The sequence below is a fragment of the Oncorhynchus kisutch genome, linkage group LG6, assembly GCF_002021735.2.
Source record: "Oncorhynchus kisutch isolate 150728-3 linkage group LG6, Okis_V2, whole genome shotgun sequence".
NCBI classification, from domain to species: Eukaryota; Metazoa; Chordata; class Actinopteri; order Salmoniformes; family Salmonidae; genus Oncorhynchus; species Oncorhynchus kisutch.
The window spans coordinates 14,309,638-14,330,301 of NC_034179.2; the positions used below are offsets into that span (position 1 = coordinate 14,309,638).

A 20,664-nucleotide genomic window follows, 5' to 3' on the forward strand; every position below is an offset into this window, starting at 1 on the left:
AGTTGAACACCATTCTTTCCCAGGGAAAGGCTGAGACATCTTGCCAGCCAGAAAGCCAGCCAGGCAGGTCTGTAGAGTCAGGCTCAGACCCTCTCTTGACCTCACCATGTCATTTCTTAGTGGACAAAGCCCAGACTACATCTCTCTCTGCACTGGAGCCAGTAGAGCTTGGAAGCCACGCTCATTACAACTAATTCAGCTCCATGGTATCATCCTGTAACTGGGATAGGTTTGGAGTCCAACTGGCACCCTATTCCCTATATGGTACACTACTTTAGACCAGAGCCCTAAGGGAACCTGTTCCCTATATAGTACACTACTTTAGACCAGAGCCCTATGGCACCCTGTTCCCTATATAGTACACTACTTTAGACCAGAGCCCTATGGCACCCTGTTCCCTATATAGTACACGACTTTAGACCAGAGCCCTATGGCACCTTGTTCCCTATATAGTACACTACTTTAGACCAGAGCCCTATGGCACCCTGTTCCCTATATAGTACATGACTTTAGACCAGAGCCCTATGGCACCTTGTTCCCTATATAGTACACTACTTTAGACCAGAGCCCTATGGCACCCCGTTCCCTATATAGTACACGACTTTAGACCAGAGCCCTATGGCACCTTGTTCCCTATATAGTACACTACTTTAGACCAGAGCCCTATGGCACCCTGTTCCTTATATAGTACACGACTTTAGACCGGGGGGCCATTTGGGACGCACCGTGTACTCATAGAAAAAAAAAGGTGCCATCTAGAACCTTAAAGGACTTTTTGGCTGTCCCTATAGAATAACCCTTTGAAGAACCCTTTTTGGTTGCAGGCAGAACCCTTTTGGTTCTAGGTAAAACTCTTTTGGATTCCTTCTACGGAGGGTTCTACATGGAACCCGAAATGGTTCTACCTGGATTCAAAAAGGGTTCTCTTATGAGGACAGCCGAAGAACACTTTTGGGAGATGCTGCCTGCTGCGAAATCAGTCTGCTGCCTGCCTGGTTTGCTATGATTGGTGATTGGTCATTACTTCAGCCCTTCTCTGTCTGTCTGCCAGTTCAAATAAACTAAGGCCTGATCTCTCAATACCCTCTTTTATGGTGTTGATATGACACATCTTAACCAGGCAGTCATAAACTATCAAATAAATGTAGTACTTTGATTGTCATATGTGCCCCTTTTTACATTGTAAAGAAAGGAAATTCATATGAGCACCACAATGCATACTTCACCCATGCTCTACCAAGGTTTTCCAGCACACAGCTTTGACCTACTACAGTAGCTATGTTGGTCTATTGTACTTGTACGTCTAGGCAGGTTGCTTAGGATTCAAAACCTTCTCAAACAGCCTAATTCATACTCTTCATAGGGATAATGGACTTTACAGTGTCCTGCTATTAAAATAATATACAGTATATACACACTAATGTTCAAAAGTTTGGGGTCACTTAGAAATGTCCTTTTTTCCATGAAAACATACATGAAATTAGTTGTCAAATGAATAGGAAATATAGTCAAGATGCCGACAAGGTTATAAATAATGATTTTTTAATTGAAATAATAATTGTGTCCTTCAAACTTTGCTTTTGTCAAAGAATCCTCCATTTGCAGCAATTACAGCCTTGCTGTCAATTTGTTGAGGTAATCTGAAGAGATTTCACCCCATGCTTCCTGAAGCACCTTCCAGAAGTTGGACTGGCTTGATGGGCACTATTTACGTACCATACGTCACAACAGCTCAGTAGGGTGACCGTGCTGGCCACTCCATTATAGACAGAATACCAGCTGACTGTTTCTTCCCTAAATAGTTCTTGCATAGTTTGGAGCTGTGCTTTGGGTCATTTTCCTGTTGTATGAGGAAATTGGCTCCAATTAAGAGCCGTCCACAGGGCATGGCATTGCAAAATGGAGTGATAGCCTTCCTTCTTCAAGATCCCTTTTAGCCTGTACAAATCTCCTACTTTACCATCACCAAAGCACCCCCAGACCATCACATTGCCTCCACCATGCTTGACAGATGGTGTCAAGCACTCCTCCAGCATCTTTCATTTTTTTCTGCATCTCACGAATGTTCTTCTTTGTGATCCGAACACCTCAAATGTAGAATAGTCTGTCCAAAACACTTTTTTCCAATATTCCTGTGCCCATTTTGAGCCTGTAATCGAACCCACGAATGCTGATGCTCCAGGTACTCAACTTGTGTTATCACAGCTGAAAACTGTTGTCCTGATTAAAGAAGCAATTAAACTGGCCTTCTTTAGACTAGTTGAGTATCTGGAGCATCAGCATTTGTGGGTTCGATTATAGGCTCAAAATAGCCAGAAACAAATAACTTTCTTCTGAATGGGATGCTGGTCTTCTAGGAGGTGTTGCAAAGAAAAAGCCATATCTCAACCTGGCCAATAAAAATACAAGTTTAAGTTGGGCAAAAGAACAGACACTGGACAGAGGAACTCTGCCTGAAAGGCCAGCATCCCGGAGTCACCTCTTCACTGTTGACGTTGAGACTGGGGCTTTGCGGGTACGATTTAATGAAGCTGCCAGTTGAGGACTTGTGAGGCGTCTGTTTCTCAAACTAGACACTCTAATGTACTTGTCCTCTTGCTCAGTTGTGCACCGGGGCCTCCCACTCCTCTTTCTATTCTGGTTAGCGCCAGGTTGCGCTGTTCTACGAGGGGAGTAGTACACAGCGCTGTACGAGTTTCTTGGCAATTTCTCGCATGGAATAGCCTTCATATCTCAGAACAAGAATAGACTGACGAGTTTCAGAAGAAAGTTATTTGTTTCTGGCCATTTTGAGCCTGTAATCGAACCCACGAATGCTGATGCTCCAGATACTCAACGAGTCTAAAGAAGGCCAGTTTTATTGCTTCTTTAATGAGAACAACAGCTTTCAGCTGTGCTAACATAATTGCAAAAGGGTTTTCTAATGATCAATTAGCCTTTTAAAATGATAAACTTGGATTAGCTAACACAATGTGCCATTGGAACACAGGAGTGATGGTTGCTGATAATGAGCCTCTGTACGCCTATGTAGATAATTCCATTAAAAATCCACCGTTTCCAGCTACAATAGTCATTTACCACATTAACAATGTCTACACTGTAGTTCTGATCAATTTGATGTTATTTTAATGGACATTTTCTTTCAAAAATAAGGACATGTCTAAGTGACCCCAGACTTTGGAATGGTTGTGTATGTTAATCCTCCAGTCCGTATTGCCTTCAGGAGGAAAATCTTCTTCAGAAAGTCTTCCCCCAGCCTTCCTCTCAGCTCTCCTCTCAGCCCTCCTTTCAGCACCCCCCAGCCCTCCTTTCAGCACCCCCCAGCCCTCCTTTCAGCACCCCCCCAGCCCTCCTTTCAGCACCCCCCAGCCCTCCCCCAGCCCTCCTCTCAGCCCTCCCCCAGCCCTCCTCTCAGCCCTCCTCTCAGCCCTCCTCTCAGCCCTCCTTTCAGCACCCCCCAGCCCTCCTCTCAGCCCTCCCCCAGCCCTCCTCTCAGCCCTCCCCCAGCCCTCCTCCCAGCCCTCCTCTCAGCCCTCCCCCAGCCCTCCTCTCAGCCCTCCTCTCAGCCCTTCCTCTCAGCCCTCCCCCAGCCCTCCTCTCAGACCTTCTCTCAGCTCCCCCCAGTCCTCATCTCAGCCCTCATTTCAGCTCCCCCCAGCCCTCCTTTCAGCCCTCCTTTCAGCACCCCCCAGCCCTCCTTTCAGCACCCCCCAGCCCTCCTTTCAGCACCCCCCAGCCCTCCTCTCAGCCCTCCCCCAGCCCTCCTCTCAGCCCTCCTTTCAGCACCCCCCAGCCCTCCTTTCAGCACCCCCCAGCCCTCCTCTCAGCCCTCCCCCAGCCGTCCTCTCAGCCCTCCTCTCAGCTCTCCCCCAGCCCTCCTCTCAGCCCTCCTCTCAGCCCTCCCCACAGCCCTCCTCTCAACCCTTCTCTCAGCTCCCCCCAGTCCTCATCTCAGCCCTCATTTCAGCTCCCCCCAGTCATCCTCTCAGCCCTTCTCTCAACCCTAAACGTTTTGTGGATACATTTTGGTATGCTCTGGAAATTCTGTAATCTGGGGTAGATCATCCCTGAGAGAGCTATGTTTGATTGTGCATTACATGGAGGGAGGTAGCTAGGTCGTTGAGAGGCCTATACTGTTGAGCATGATTAGAAGGTATATTCATCTGCAAGATTATTTAACATAAACATATTATTGAGCGTGGGAAAAGTCTTATTAAATGTCCCAACTATCAAAGCATAGACTCTTTCAATGCATCACAACAACACCCTCTGTTTGTAGTCACCAGGACCAGTCTGAAATTAACATTTTAATCACAGAAGGTTGATGGCACCTTAATTGGGGAGAACAGGCTTGTGGTAATGACTGCAGCAGAATCAGTGGAATATATATATATATATATATATACATACATACACACACTGAACAAAAATATAAATGCAACATGCAACAATTTCAAAGATTTGACTAAGTTATAGTTCATTTAAGGAAATCAGTCTATTGAAATAAATTCATTAGGTCCTAATCTATGGATGTCACATGACTGGGAATACAGATTTACATCTGTTGGTCACAGATACCTTTAAAAAAAAAGGTAGGGATGTGGATCAGGAAACCAGTCAGTATCTGGTGTGACCACCATTTACCTCATGCATCGCGACACATCTCCTTTGGATAGAGTTGATCAGGCTGTTGATTGTGGCCTGTGGAATGTTGTCCCACTCCTCTTCAATGGCTGTGCGAAGTTGCTGGAAATTGGCGGGAACTGGACAACTGGTACACGTCGAGCCAGAGGATCCCAAACATGCTGAATGGGTGACATGTCTAGTGAGTATGCAGGCAATGGAAGAACTTGGACATTTTCAGACTCCAGTAATTATGTACAGATCCGTGCAACATGGGGCCGTGCATTTGTAACCGGTGGGAAATGGCTAGCTAGTTAGCTAATAGCGTTTCAATCGGTGACATCACTCGCTCTGAGATCTTAAAGTAGTTGTATCCCTTGCTCTGCAAAGGCTGTGGCTTTTGTGGAGCGATAGGTAACAATGCTTCGTGGGAGGCAGTTGTTGATGTGTTCAGAGGGTCCTTGGTTCGAGCCCAGGTTGGGGCGAGGAGAGGGACGGAAGCAACACTTTTACACATTATCATGCCGAAACATGAGGTGATGGCAGAGGATGGATGGCACTACAATGGGCCTCAGGTTCTCGTCACGATATCTTATGTCTGCCCATACCATAACCCCACCGCCACTATTGGGCACTCTGTTCACAACGTTGACCTCAGCAAACCGCTCACCCACACAAGGCCATACACGCTGTCTGCCATCTGCCTGGTACAATTGAAACCGGGTTGAATCCGTGACGAGCAAACTTCTCCAGTGTGCCAGTGGCCATCGAAGGTGAGCATTTGCCCACTGAAGTCGATTACAATGCTGAACTGCAGTCAGGTCAAGTCCATGGTGAGGACGACGAGCACACAGATGAGCTTCCTTGAGACGGTTTCTGACGGTTGTGTAAATCCACAGTTTCATCAGCTGTCCGGGTGGCTGGTCACAGACGATCCCGCAGGTGAAGAAGCCGGATGTGGAGGTCCTGGGCTGCTGTGGTTACACGTGGTCTGCGGTTGTGAGGCCGGTTGGACGTACTGCCAAATTCTCTAAAACGAAGTTGGAGGCGGCTTTTGGTAGAGAAATTAACATTAAATTCTCTGGCAACAACTCTGGTGGACATTCCTGCAGTCAGCATGCCAATTGCATGCTCCCTCAAAAATTGAGACATCTGTGGAATTGTTTTGTGTGACAAAACTGCACATTTTATTGTCCTCAGCACAAGGTGCACCTGTGTAATGATCTTTGATAAGGCCAGAATATCAAATACCAGAATAAATTATCTCATTAATCTGTCTCTTCGCAGCAAAATCTGCAGAGCTGCAATTGTTGTATGCCCCATATATATAACATTCTGTTGGTGGCAAGAATTTTGTTTCATAATTAAAATAGAAAAAGTGTTGTTTCAGTGTATCACTTCACACACCATTGTTGCCATGGAATCGGTACATCGAAAGTCTCACTGTGTTCACTTACCTCCCTGACTTCTCCTGTCAGACAATCTGACATCGCTAGTCTCTCCTTCCTCTATCCAGGTCTGGTTTCACTCATGGCTTGCTCCTCTCGGTTTCTAGGGAGACCTCATCAGGGCCTGGCAGGAAGAGGGCGGGCAGCGGGGCGGGCTGATGAGGAGGGTTGGATATATACGGCAGCTTGCCCCTCACACACACTGTCGCCTCTAACCCCCATGCTCGCCGTTGCCTCCCCTGCAACACGGCAGCGCAGACGGCCACTCAGGTTACCATGTCAGCATCTCAGGGTGCCCCTGATTAGCGGTGCTTTGCAACTTCCTGTGTGGCCTGCGGCTCACAAACTGCTCACGGCTTGCAGGCTGGCTGGCTGTTTTTCTGTTTCGGGGCCTGGTTAAAAGAGAGGGTTTAGGTACTACAGCGTGTGCTCTGTCCTGTACCCCCTCCGCCCCCTGCTCACTCCTACCACCACCCCCCCAGGCAGAGTAAACCCACACTGATTTCCTGCTATTACGCCCCATTACAGCAGCTGTCAGTCCAGAGCCAGATGAGAGACTGACACAAACGATAAATATCTCCTTGTTTTTCTGTCCAGGGCCAGAACGTAAGGAGGAGGCCCTCGGGTCTGGTTTGCTCTGGTCCTCTCAGAACTCACACCAGTCATCAATCTTTTCTATAGCAGGTTGGTTGGTTTCTGGTTCAAACCAGTAAGGTTGAGGGGATTCAATCAACCCACTGTGGATTCACCTGACCAATCAATGACTACGATCCTCATACACAAACCAACCCCACATTCGGGGATGCTTTTGGTCCCAAACGCAATAGTGTCTTGTGAAAGCTGATTTGGTTCTGGATGCCGAGATTACAACCACAACAATGACACACCTCACTGGTATTGTACGGCTTTGAACCATGGGGCATTTCGCAATATAAAATCCTGAATTTCATATTTCTTATAATCCTCCTACTGTAGGGAATAGAAGATGTTTGATGCAAAATGGGCAATGGGGCCTTATGATGTCATGGGGAATGGGGCCTTATGATGTCATGGGGAATGGGGCCTTATGATGTCATGGGGAATGGGGCCTTATGATGTCATGGGTCACATAGAACATTATTATTGTGTAGCACAATACAGAGAATTTCCACGTTGTAAAAAAAATGACACCTCAATGATTGACAGCTGGACTAGAGTAAATAAACAAAAGTCTACATAAGCAGGTTCCTATGGCGCACACACACACACACACACACACACACACACACACACACACACACACACCCCCGATGTGGATTAGAACCACATACATTTTTCCCTTAGCGCCTGTTTAAACAGGAGAACCCAGAGACACATAGTGAGTGTGTGTGTGTGTCTGTATTTGCATGCGCGCACATGTGTGTGGTGTGTGGGTCAGTGTCTGTGGAGTGTGTGTGTGCGTGTGTGTGTGTGTCAGTATATGTGCAAGCATGCATGTGTGTGGAGTGTGACAGGAATCACGTTCAGAAACACATTGACCCGGGCTAGGCTGGGGGCTTTAATTGCGGGTGATTATAAACCTCAGACCAGTGGCTCTGTATAAGGTTACCATTAGCAAAACACCAGGCAGACCCAACTCACCGCTCTGAGCTGCTGAACCCTTACAGCATAAACCTCACCACCCCAGGACACACACACCCCCAACAAGGCCTACTCCCTTCACCTCTCCATGACACACACACACGCATACAAACACACCTCTTTCTGCAGGGTCCTTTGCCATCATCTGAGGTGTGGGAGCAGAGCAGGCAGATGCCAATGTGCCCCTGGCTATGGCTCTGCCTGTTGGGCTAAACTGTTCACACACACACTGATATGCCAATGCGTCCACTGACTGTGGCTAAACTGATCCCTAGCCTCAACATTAGTGCCAGGCTCCCTCTCAGGCTTGGAACCATTAAAGCCCTTTCACCATGTCCACAATAATACATTATCCAGCCAATCACATTCTGCCTCTAGTTATATTACCAACATGCCACCATACTCTGTGGCTGTCTCTCAAATGGAAACCGATTCCCTATATAGTGCACTACTTTCGACAAGAGCCCTATTCCCTATACAGTGCACTACTTTTGGCCAGAGCCATATTCCCAATATAGTGCACTACTTTTGACCAGAGCACTATAGGCCCTGGTCTAAAGTAGTGCACTATATAGGGAATAGTTCTCTGGTCTAAAGTAGTGCACTACATAGGGAATAGGGCTCTGGTCTAAAGTAGTGCACTATATAGGGAATAGTGCTCTGGTCTAAAGTAGTGCACTACATAGGGAATAGGGCTCTGGTCTAAAGTAGTGCACTATATAAGTAATAGTGTGCCATTTGGGACACATATCTTGCATCAGTCTCCAGGAAAAATGTATCTGTATGATGTGGAATTATTCCGGAGGAAAATAAATACAACTAGAAAGGACCCGTTTACAGTGTTAATAAGGAGACTTATGAAGGAAAATGATGGAGAGTTCTGTGGGTTTCATTGTGTTCGGTGCTGGACTCCTCTTTCCTACAGCAGATGGTCGTATCTCTCACAATAATATCATTTTACAAACTTGCCTACAGTTCTCTTCAACTGCTTTTTTGTTAAAGCTTTTGAATATCTTTTTGAACACCATAAAACGAAGCCGGCTGTCACGTGATTGGCCACTAATTATGAAGGAGAAATGCTGGACGTTCTGTGAGTAGTATTGTATTCAGTGGTGGACTCCTTTTTCCTACAACAGATGGTTGTTTTTCTTAAAATATACAACTTTACCAGATAAAGGTAGCAGCAACAACAACAAAAATGTATCTGGAAAATTTGTCATTAATCGGAAAAAATATGTAAATGTGCATATTTCAACATATTGGTGATTAATTATTAGATTACAGGCAATGTTATCCTGCAATTATCAAATGTTTTTATATATAGGGCCATGCTCAGCTGTAAAGCAATTATATCTGTTGTTCATATTCTGAACAATAACGAGTGAACCGAACAATATGTAACAATTTTGAGCCATAAGTGATCAACATCAACATGAGTTATTATGGATAAACTCTGTGTGATAATCTGAAGAGAACTCTGACCAATCAGCACGGCTTTGAACGTTGCTAGGTTTCTCATGGGCGTGGTTAAAAACAACCCGTAGCATATGTCCAAGTAACATTATCTCTATCAAATAAGAAGCTATAGTCAGGTCGTGTTTCACATTGATCCTGCATTATGAGAGATGCATTCAAATATATACTCAATATTAGTATTAGTAGTATTTTGTAAACATATTACACATCTATCATATTGAAAATAAAAACAGTGCATTTGGAAAGTATTCAGACCTCTTGACTTTTTCCATATTTTGTTATGTTACAGCCTTTTTCTAAAATTGATTACATTTTTCGTTTTTTTCATCAATCTACACACAACCCCCCATAATAACAAAGGCAACTATGCGTGGATGGCAACAACAGAGTCACAGCGGTGTAAAAGGGGAGGGGGGGGGGCAATGCAAATAGTCTGGGTAACCATTTGATTAGCTGTTCAGGAGTCTTATGGCTTGGTGGTAGAAGCTGTTTAGAAGCCTCTTGGACCTAGACTTGGCACTCCGGTACCGCTTGCCGTGCGGGAGCAGAGAGAACAGTCTGGGGTGGCTGGAGTCTTTGACAATTTTTAGGGCCTTCCTGGATGGCAGGAAGCTTGGCCCCAGTGATGTACTGGGCCGTTCGCACAACCCTTTGTAGTACCTTGCGGTCAGAGGCTGAGCAGTTACCATACCAGGCAGTGATGCAACCAGTTGTAGAACCTTTTGAGGATCTGAGGACCCATGCCAAATCTTTTCAGTCTCCTGAGGGGGAATAGGTTTTGTTGAGCCCTCTTCACGACTGTCTTGGTGTGCTTGGACCATGTTAGTTTGTTGGTGATGTGGACACCGAGGAACTTGAAGCTCTCAATCTGAGCCACTACAGCCCCATCGATGTGCCTTTTACTGAGGAGTGGCTTCTGTCTGGCCACTCTACCATAAAAGGCCTGATTGGTGGAGTGCTGCAGAGATGGTTCTCCTTCTGGAAGGTTCTCCCATCTCTACAGTGGAACTCTGGAGCTCTGTCAGAGTGACAATTGGGTTGTTGGTCACCTCCCTGACCAAGACCCTTCTCCCCTTGATTGCTCAGTTTGGCCGGGCGGCCAGCTCTAGGAAGAGTCTTGGTGGTTTCAAACGTCTTCCAGTGAAGAATGATGGAGGCCACTGTGTTCTTGGGGACCTTCAATGCTGCAGAAAGTTTTTGGTACCCTTCAGCAGATCTGTGCCTCGACACAATCCTGTCTCAGAGCTCTACGGACAATTCCTTCGACCTCATAGCTTAGTTTTTGCTCTTACATGCACTGTCAACTTTGTGGGACCTTATATAGACAGGTGTGTGCCTTTCCAAATCGTGTCCAATTAATTGAATTTACCGCAGGTGGACTCCAATCAAGTTCTAGAAAATCTCAAGGATGATCAATGGAAACAGGATGCACCGGAGCTCAATTTTGATTGTCATAGCAAAGGGTCTGAATACTTTTTTATTTTTAATACATTTTCTAAAATGTCTAAAAGCCTGTTTTTGCTTTGTCATTATGGGGTATTGTGTGTAGATTGATGAGGAAAATGTTTTGTTTCATCCATTTTAGAATAAGACTGTAATGTAACAAAATGTGGAAAAAGACAAGGGGTCAGAATACTTCCTGAAACCGCTGTATGCTCGTGTTTACAATCCCTGGATGTATTCTTCATGATGTTAATCTGTTTAGAAATTCCAGTAACACATTCTCGGTTGACATTGACTTATGTTAGTTCTGTAGTTTAAGGCTCGATGTTGATTTGATAGCTGCTCTACATGCCTGCATGCTGTGGCACAACACAAGTCTTGTTGGAGTTCAGTTCTCAATAGTTACACTGACGCATCTTGTGAAGCATCACTTCACATTATTAGCCTAACACTGAAAATAAACCTTGACAGCTTCCATTCATGCCCTGTGTTGAGTACTCTGTAATCATACATACAACATGAGACTTGACTTCTTAGCTTTAGCCAAAGAGTGTTTTTCTCACGCTGCAGTGCATGTGTGTATGTATGTATGTATGTATGTATGTATTTACAGACCTTTGTAAATATTGTGTAAAATGTGTTATATGAAGCTGGTAAAATGTGTTATATGAAGCTGGTAAAATGTGTTATATGAAGCTGGTAAAATGTGTTATATGAAGCTGGTAAAATGTGTTATATGAAGCTGGTAAAATGTGTTATATGAAGCTGGTAAAATGTGTTATATGAAGCTGGTAAAATGTAGCATATCATCGAAAATATAACAGCATTTAAAGCAATGAAAGCAATGATGTTTTTACATATTGTATGTGTGTCAATTAATGTGGTAAAATATGAAACTGAACAAATAGCATTGAAAGCAATGATGTTTTTACATATTGTATGTGTGTCAATTAATGTGGTAAAATATGAAACTGAACAAATAGCATTGAAAGCAATGATGTTTTTACATATTGTATGTGTGTCAATTAATGTGGTAAAATATGAAACTGAACAAATAGCATTGAAAGCAATGATGTTTTTACATATTGTATGTGTGTCAATTAATGTGGTAAAATATGAAACTGAACAAATAGCATTGAAAGCAATGATGTTTTTACATATTGTATGTGTGTCAATTAATGTGGTAAAATATGAAACTGAACAAATAGCATTGAAAGCAATGATGTTTTTACATATTGTATGTGTGTCAATTAATGTGGTAAAATATGAAACTGAACAAATAGCATTGAAAGCAATGATGAATGGTGTTATTGTGTGTAGAAACTGTAGAAAGGGTGTATGACAGCATGCTATGAGACAGTGGTTCCCCATCTTTTTCAGTTACTGTACCACCAACTGAATTTTGCTCTGCCCATTGTACCCCTGAAGTACCCCCCTCATGTGCATTTTACTAGTAGGCCTAAGCACCGCCTGTGGATAGACCATGTACCCCCAGTTGGGAACCACTGCCATTTGTTTTTTTTTTATTTTTATTTTACTAGGCAAGTCAGTTAAGAACAAATTCTTATTTTCAATGACGGCCTAGGAACAGTGAGTTAACTGCCTGTTCAGGGGCAGAACGACAGATTTGTACCTTGTCGGCTCGGAGATTCGAACTTGCAACCTTTCGGTTACTAGTCCAACACTCTAACCACTAGGCTACCCTGCCGCCATAAGAAAATAGACAAATAAATGGTAGTCTTCCAGGTAGCAGCAGTTAGAATCATTCTAATTTACTGTGAATATTTTCTTGTCTTTTGTTACAATTAGACAATCTCTCAAAATCATTGATTTGTCTGGATTTCTATTTGGTTATAACTCATACATGTTATGAGTTATAATGTTAATCTATTTACTGGCCTTTATTGGCCCAAAGACACTAAAAAGAGATTAGATAACAATCGAATAACAAATAGTATCCCATATCTTTCTTTTTTAAATCAAAAGACTAGCTGAGCTGACGATCCATGGGCTATACATTCAAAACAATAACAAATAGTTCTTAACTGACTTGCCTAGTTAAATAAAGGTTTCTATCAACAACAACAAATATATATATATATATTGGCGTACAATCACTTGATTTAAAACGTGTAAACCTATACAAATTAAGTGGTTGTTTAATAATAGTGTCTTACCATCATTATTATTGATGAGGCATCGGTGTTGTTGATAGGTCTATTACTTCAAAATAATATTAGGCATTTTGCAATTGTTTTGTTGTTGTTGTTTTATAAATTGTATGATTTAATACATTTTAAATTCAAAACTGTGTGGTAAAGAAGTAGTCTGCATTGATCTCATTTTCATCTTGAGAATGCATGTAGGCCTCTATATCCCAGCAATGTATAAATCCTTCAAAACACATCTCACTGCACCCTGCATATTTAAATCCTATATAATCAGAATCAAAATGATTTTGTAACACCTCAATATTTAGGCCAACGGTGTAGCCTCAAAGATGGTAGCGTAAAACTGAACCACAGTTAACTCCAACCCCTATTGTGCTCAAGCTTTGTATACCTTTTAAAACATTGACCCATTAAATGAGACAACCCGCATCTCACTATTGCATGGCCACACGCAAAGGAGTCAGGTTTTCATTTGGCAGGCAGCCGCAAACCTCAATAATATTTTAAAAACAAAGTAAAAAAACGTACCCTACCTGAAATAATCCATTTTACAGAAGATCTCTTTGTTTTTGATGTAACAGCTGTTGTGTTGACGCAACGACGTCCGGCAGACAGAACACTCCAGACACCTCACGTGCCAGATCAAGTTATTCACCTGCAAAACAAAAAGTGGTAAAAAAAACCCGCTGAAATAATTATAACAATAGTAATAATAACAATAACACATTAATATTCTGTTGGTATCTATCCGGTATCCAAACTATCCGTTTCATAATATTACTCAAATATTAAGCCAAGGATTTGCATTAAAATTAATGAATCCAATCCAATCCAATTGTAGCCAATAATAACACAATAGACAACAGTAAAATAACATATATTCATTTAGGCTATTCTCCCCTTTGCAATGAATGAATTTTGTTCCAATAAAAAACATCCATATCTTATTTGGTATTTTGGTGGTGCTACAAAAATAGTATGACATTTCTGATGTTTCCCTCTGTCCGGTAACCTTTAATTCGATATTTGATTACACATATCATAGTTCAATTGGCCATTTGACTTCAGCTAGATTGTGCACACACAGGCTACATGCAGACTATACGAAATTGTTGACTATTGTTTGATTTTACTATTGCCGTTAAAGTTAAAATAATTCCTAAACCGTATATTCTGTTGAAGGATAATTCAGATGTTATAAACAATACAATATATTATAATTGTGTTTTTTCCCCCGATGTTTGTCACCGAACTAAGTTAAGTTAAATATCAGTTAAATATTAGCATTATGTTATTGAAAAATGATTCTATACTTCGTTCTCCGTGTAATAAAATGGTCAATGTTCAAAATAAAGGAGTATGTCCTTGCAGCACTAGGTCTAGAATAGATGATTTAACACACAAACAAATTACAGCGAGTTTTGGTGGAGAGTTTGGTGGACCATTTGGTCTGTTTACCTTTATGATCAGCTATAGGCTAATATTACGACAAAAATCACATGCATCAAATATCATTATTCTGAGTATTTTTTGTTTTAGAGAAGCAAGCAGACATGTTAATATAATTGAAAGATAAATAGCCTAGAAAATAACCTATTTCAAGATTATTATGGTTGATGCATTTCATCCCGTCGATTCCTGATATGATAATTTCCACATGCCTCGTTTCCATATATAGACAAATTGAGACAGACTAGTAGTTTAGTAACACATTTTCTGCATCTCTGCAAAACACACCCAAGCAGTTGTTTTTACTTGGAAGCACGCGAGTGCACGCAAGGCTGGGAGGTCTTGATGTGAAATTAAAAGACAGAAAAAACAACGATTTATGATACTGGCCCATAGATCTATGGCTACTGTCCTGTCCTATGTTTAGAATATAATTGGATGTCCAAACTGGTTATTCAGAAACACCAAATTATATTTGCTTTTCATATTTTGGAGTATGCTTTTTTTATTTTTTATATTCATATTAATATTTAAACATATTAAATAGAAGATAATGTAGCCAACATGGATGTAGACTATCGCTTGTGCCAAATACATCAAACATATTTGAAAGTTGTGAAAACAAACAAAAAACGCTAAAAGGGGTTTTAGATCTGTTTACATTTGCACACACTCTTGCATAGGCAAAAACATGCACTCCCACCTTGAGAAGGTATCTGTCCAGGATCTCCAAACCGCAGCTCGCGCACACGTTCTTCCGGGTGGACAGCACCGAGGAGGCGGTGGAGGTAGGCGAGCAGATAGATGGAGTAGAGGGGGGACTCGGGGAGGAGCGCGTGTTCGATCGGTGGGATTCCCCATTCTCCATGTTCGATCGGTGGGATTCCCCGTCAGAGTGAGACTGCACGATAAACAAGACAATAATAAGGACATGGATAGGTTGTAAACACATCTGGGCCATCATACTTAAAATATTCCAGCCTACAGGCTGCCTTCATGACCCGAGACATGCTTAGCCTAAGCATCTTGAGGCTTGCTATCAGGGTCACCAAAAACGGACATAGGCCACATGCTTTATGGTTTAGATAATACTTCACAGGCAATTGGACAATTAGCAATAACATGACAATTTACGCATGGCAATAAAACACAGCTTCAGATGCCATAATAATAACAGCATTGCAGAAATTGAAAATAAGGAATAACTTCTTACCATGACGTGTTCGGCTTCCACACAGCGCGAGGCACCCGGTGCACTCTGCTGCATTCCTGGAGAAATGACCTACAAGACCAGGTTTAACAGCAAGAAATCGACGTCAACTCGCGGCTAAAGTTCCTTCCATCTCCAGCCATGAAATCATTAAGAGACATTGCAGCCCTGCAGCTATATAAAGCGTCCAGACAATAATCCCGATTTCAACTGTTGTAGGCTATTTTGGGCCCTGCAACAAAAGCCCCAGTTTTAATGAAGCTATTTCACTTAACCCATGCCTCTTAAAGTAATCGTATTTTCCTCGCAATCCAGAGAAACGAAGAAAAAAAACGACCTGCAATTACAAATAGCTTGAAATGCTCATGATAAGAGGGACTCCGAAGTGTCAATTTCAACTGTCAATCAGAAAAGGCAACGGGCCACCCAAATAATTGCAAATTTGATTTGTAATGGCAGTAATTAAAATCGAATTCTTCTCTGGCGAATTGGCATGTTGAAGAGGGTGGACTGCAAATCACACTGTTCATAATAGACGCGCGTGCCTATTCCTTGCGCAGCTGATCTTTGTACACAACCAGTGATTCCTGACTCCACTTTAAGACACAAAAAACCGTTTCAGTTAAGAAAGCAACATGATGACAGCAGACAGAAGATTAGCAGTAAGATCCCAGTGTAGTCTATACAATATCAACGAACAATGTGTGGTTTACCAGAAAGCAATCGTGCATCTTCTAATACTTTTTGTTACGCATATATATTTACACACAGAGTATCATTGTATAGCCTAGTTTTCGTCACATTACCTGTTTTGCGGGAATTCCTTCGGATAAAAACTGATCTCCCTCTGGTAGAGGGGCCAAGACCTCATTTTTCCAATACATGAAAGCACTTGCTATTCTGATATAGTTTAACGTAGGTTGAGTTCGCTTCCCAAGCTCAGCGCTTTGAACTGATTTCTCTTTCATGCAAAAAAGTTGAGCGTTAATGGTATCATCCGTGCCATAGGTCTTCGGCGTTAATACACTTCTATTTTGCACCCACAGGGTGTTTTCCTTCTACACAACGATCGACGCATCGGCCTCCAAGCACACACGCGATATAAAGCATAAGACGTTATTCTAGCCGACCTATATGACGGAGCTCTTGGGTGTTGCGGACGGACCGGCAAGTGGAGATTGCTCTTCAGAACGCGTTATTTAGAACACTTAGTAAAATTCTTCCTTCCTCTTTGTTTTCCTCCGTTAGGGATGGACTTGCTGTCTACAGGAAGTGGATGGGTTGGCAGGTTTGCGCCAGATCGGCAAGAACGCGAGACAACTAGAGCAAGGCAGGGTACCGACTCTCCAAGCGCAACTCATCTGAAGTGAAAGTTTAGTTGCGCCCCTTGTTTGGAGGGGGAGGGTAAACTTGTTGTATCATGCAAAGGTATAGGCTATACGGCTCATGTACACGAACTTTCTGATAGAGCACTGCTATGATGGAGCTTTTTTTCCTCAATTGTCCATTTTTGTTAGTAAGAAATAACCCATTTAAAAATGAAAGTAAGTCTGACACTGGATAATGTTGTTTCAGGTTCACGGCTTTTTTAAATTTAGGTTTAATTGATGTAGGTGTTGATTTTTATTATTTCGACTTATGTTAGAATTTCACAATATATAAGTAATCCTATATATAATATAAGTTAGGCTATATATACTTTGTAGTATTTTACAAAGTTGACATCAAATCACACCCAAACATGAATGCAATACATGCATGACCCTTGATCACAAGATCAAGTAATCCATGTCTGTCTGGAGATGATTTAATTAAATATTTGTTGTAAACTTATTTAAAAGTGGATAGTCTTGAGAAACATAGCACTTCATCGAATCATTGTTTTTCATTTTGCAAAATTAAAAACACAATTATGCACCGTAAATAGTTCAGGTTTAATTATTCATGTTATACATTTATTCTATTGCATTCTTGGAGTTTGTGAGACTAAATAGACATAAGATTTCAAACGAGACATACATTTATTATTAAATGAGTTGCTTTTTTAATTATTATTATTGTTATCATAGGGGTTCATTTATTATCGCTGATCAGAAAAAAGATTAAACTAAACCTACATGTTTGATTCTGCAAGAGGATCTATTGCAAATTTGACACAAAATAAATTGACATGACATCTCATTCTCACCCCAAATATATAGGCTTTTTAATCCAATCATCTAATAATATATTGAGGGCGAATCTGTAGATGCTTTGTTTAGCTATGAAAAAGACAACTTCAATGGAACACAGCCCTGCAGCATCAAGTATAAAAAATACCAACTAGCCTTATAGTTAATGTATACATGCTTAAAATGATCGATAATCAGGACAATATACAGACCAAGGCTGACCAGTTTGAGAACAGCGCGTATCTGGAATATTGGCGGTAAATCTGCCACTGTCATGGACATCACCGCAATGAAGACGTTCAAAATGAGCACCAAGAGTTTAAGATGTTACGATCATCAGGGTTTAGCTATAATTTCACTGTACATTTTTTATATATATATATTTTTAAAGCAAAGCCTAATAACTGATCCAGTCTGGTAATTCATTACGTTTGAATGAAATGATCGCACAGGTCTTGATCGCTAAATGAATCATGTCCGTTTCTTACCATTCAGGCTGCAGGCAGAGTTATCACGCGCCATTCACATGGGCATCAAACAGACACCTACATTTCAGCTGCCTGCAACACATTTAAATGGGTGCAGTGAGGCACCACAAAAATGGGATATCAAGTGACTCATTTCGTGATTGAAGAAAATCAAATTCGCGTTTTTTGACGCAACTATACTGAGGACTGGTATTACATTAAAACCTCATTGAGGATAGAGCTACTGTGCACAACATTGATAAGGAGTGGTAAATAGCGATGGAAATCTCATACTCTAGTAGTACCAGATTCTTCTAACCATTTGGCAGATCTACAAATGATGGGATGACTAAAACAGCCATGTAAACACTTCCAAAAAACAACAAGTTGGCTACAATACAGAAACATATGGGCATAACAATGAAATCAAAAGGAGAACAAACAAACAAACAAATACATAATATATATATAATAAATAAAACAACTATTTAATGAAGGAACCATGCATGAGTTGAGTGACAATGTAGTTTCTTGGTTTACTGGGTGTCATAGCATGAATAAAAATAGTTCCAATTGTACAAAGTTGCCATCAAATCACACTCAAACAAACATGAATTAAATACATTTTCATGACTTTTGATCACAAGAAACATAGAAAGGTGACAACTACTCAGTTTTCAAATGACACAATTTGATGCCATATCTTCCCTTTTGTGACTACAGACCAACATAGCATGCTGAATAAGGGACTCAGACTGAGCATGTATAGGAAACATTATATGATCCACTAAATCAGGGCCCATATTCACAAAGCATCTCAGTGTAGGAGTGCTGATCTAGGCTTCCCTTGTACATCATAATCATAATGAATAAGAGAAGGGACCTGATCCTAGATCAGCACTCCTTCTCTGAGACGCTTTGTGACGACGTGCCCTGGAAAATTGGTAATTATTAAGGCTAATAATGTCAAACTCCCAACACTAAACAGCAAAGAGAGAAATTAAACATTACAATGACAAAAATAAACAACAGTAAGATAAATTGAAGGTGTGATATTGTACACATCATATAATATATTGAAAATAAGATTAGAAAAACTCAAATAAAAAATCCCTCCTCTCCCAAGTAAGAATACACACTAGCTCAAAATAAAGCAGACAGTGTGAGGATTTCACCTGTCAAATGGCTGTCTGTCCAAACCTGAAGCCATACAGTACAGAGGTTTTGGTTTGGTGGCCTGACCTCTCCCACTGAAGCCTGGTCCCAGATCTGTTTGTGCTCTTGCCAACTGCAGTCATTACCAAGACAAACATGATAGTCCAAACAGACTAGTGGAAGTAGCCTGAGTTCCAAAGTGGAATAATAACTTAACAGTTAGACAATATTCACAATTCCAGTAACTTGACCAACATTCCAGTAACTTCACCACAATTCCAGTAACTTTACCAAAATTACCAGATTTTCCACAAATTCTGGTTGGAGGATTCTGGATTTCCTGCCTATTCCCTTCTGATACTGGGAATCTTCAAACTGGGATTTCTGCAAAACCTGGACATTTTGGGAAAGTTACCGGAATTGTTCGAGCCTAGGTGTTGGATGGTCTGTCTCCATCTCATTTGTGTCATCTCCTGAACTTGCAGAAGGGTCTGCTCTAGGGCTGTAGGTGTTTCTTCTCTGGGGGCTTGTTGTACATGTAGGTTGAGTGGCCCTGGTACTCCTCTCCATCTGGGTTCTCCATCATCTGAGGCTTGGCCTCAATCGCACCGATCGTCGCACTTGTACTTTGTACAGGAGAGAGGGGAAGAGAGAGAGTGACTGAGAAGGAGAGAGTGACAGAGAAGGAGAGAGTGACTGTGAGAAGGAGAGAGCTGTAGAGGGAGAGAGCTATAGAGGGAGAGAGCTATAGAGAGAGGGAGAGAGTTAGAGAGAGGGAGAGAGTTCAACAGAGGGAGAGAGTTCAAGAGAGGGAGAGAGTTAAAGAGAGGGTGACTGAAAAGGAGAGAGTGACTATGAGGAGAGAGTTATAGAGAGAAGAGAGAAAGTGACTGAGAAGGAGAGCGTTATAGAGAGAGGGAGAGAGTGACTGAGAAGGAGAGCGTTATAGAGAGAGGGAGAGAGTGACTGAGAAGGAGAGCGGTATAGAGAGAGGGAGAGAGTCACTGAGAAGGAGAGCGTTATAGAGAGAGGGAGAGAGTGACTGAGAAGGAGAGCGGTATAGAGAGAGGGAGAGAGTCACTGAGAAGGAGAGCGTTATAGAGAGAGGGAGAGAGTGACTGAGAAGGAGAGCGTTATAGAGAGAGGGAGAGAGTGACTGAGAAGGAGAGCGTTATAGAGAAAGGGAGAAAGTGACTGAGAAGGAGAGTGTTATAGAGAGAGGGAGAAAGTGACTGAGAAGGAGAGCGTTATAGAGAGAGGGAGAGAGTGACTGTGGAGAGCGTTATAGAGAGAGGGAGAGAGTGACTGTGAGGAGAGCATTATAGAGAGAGGAAGAGAGTGACTGAGGAGAGCGTTATAGAGAGAGGGAGAGAGTGACTGAGAGGAGAGCATTATAGAGAGAGGAAGAGAGTGACAGAAGGAGAGCGTTAT

The 20,664-nt window shown here is 42.0% G+C and overlaps 1 protein-coding gene across 2 annotated transcripts in view; it reads right to left on the minus strand.

Moving 5' to 3' along the window:
• Positions 1–17,057, minus strand: part of LOC109892045 (LIM/homeobox protein Lhx6) — a 26,509-nt gene extending 9,452 nt beyond the window's left edge. Inside the window, exons 1-4 of one of the 2 annotated variants that reach the window (XM_031826248.1) lie at positions 16,247–17,057; positions 15,444–15,512; positions 14,934–15,131; positions 13,315–13,436 (exon numbers count right to left, since the gene is read on the minus strand). In XM_031826248.1, the coding sequence (XP_031682108.1) occupies positions 13,315–13,436; positions 14,934–15,131; positions 15,444–15,512; positions 16,247–16,408 (551 nt within the window). In that variant the 5' untranslated portion in view covers positions 16,409–17,057. The remainder of the gene's footprint in view (positions 1–13,314; positions 13,437–14,933; positions 15,132–15,443; positions 15,513–16,246) is intronic. The other variant, XM_031826246.1, reaches the window with a different exon arrangement.
• Positions 17,058–20,664: the final 3,607 nt, after the last annotated feature.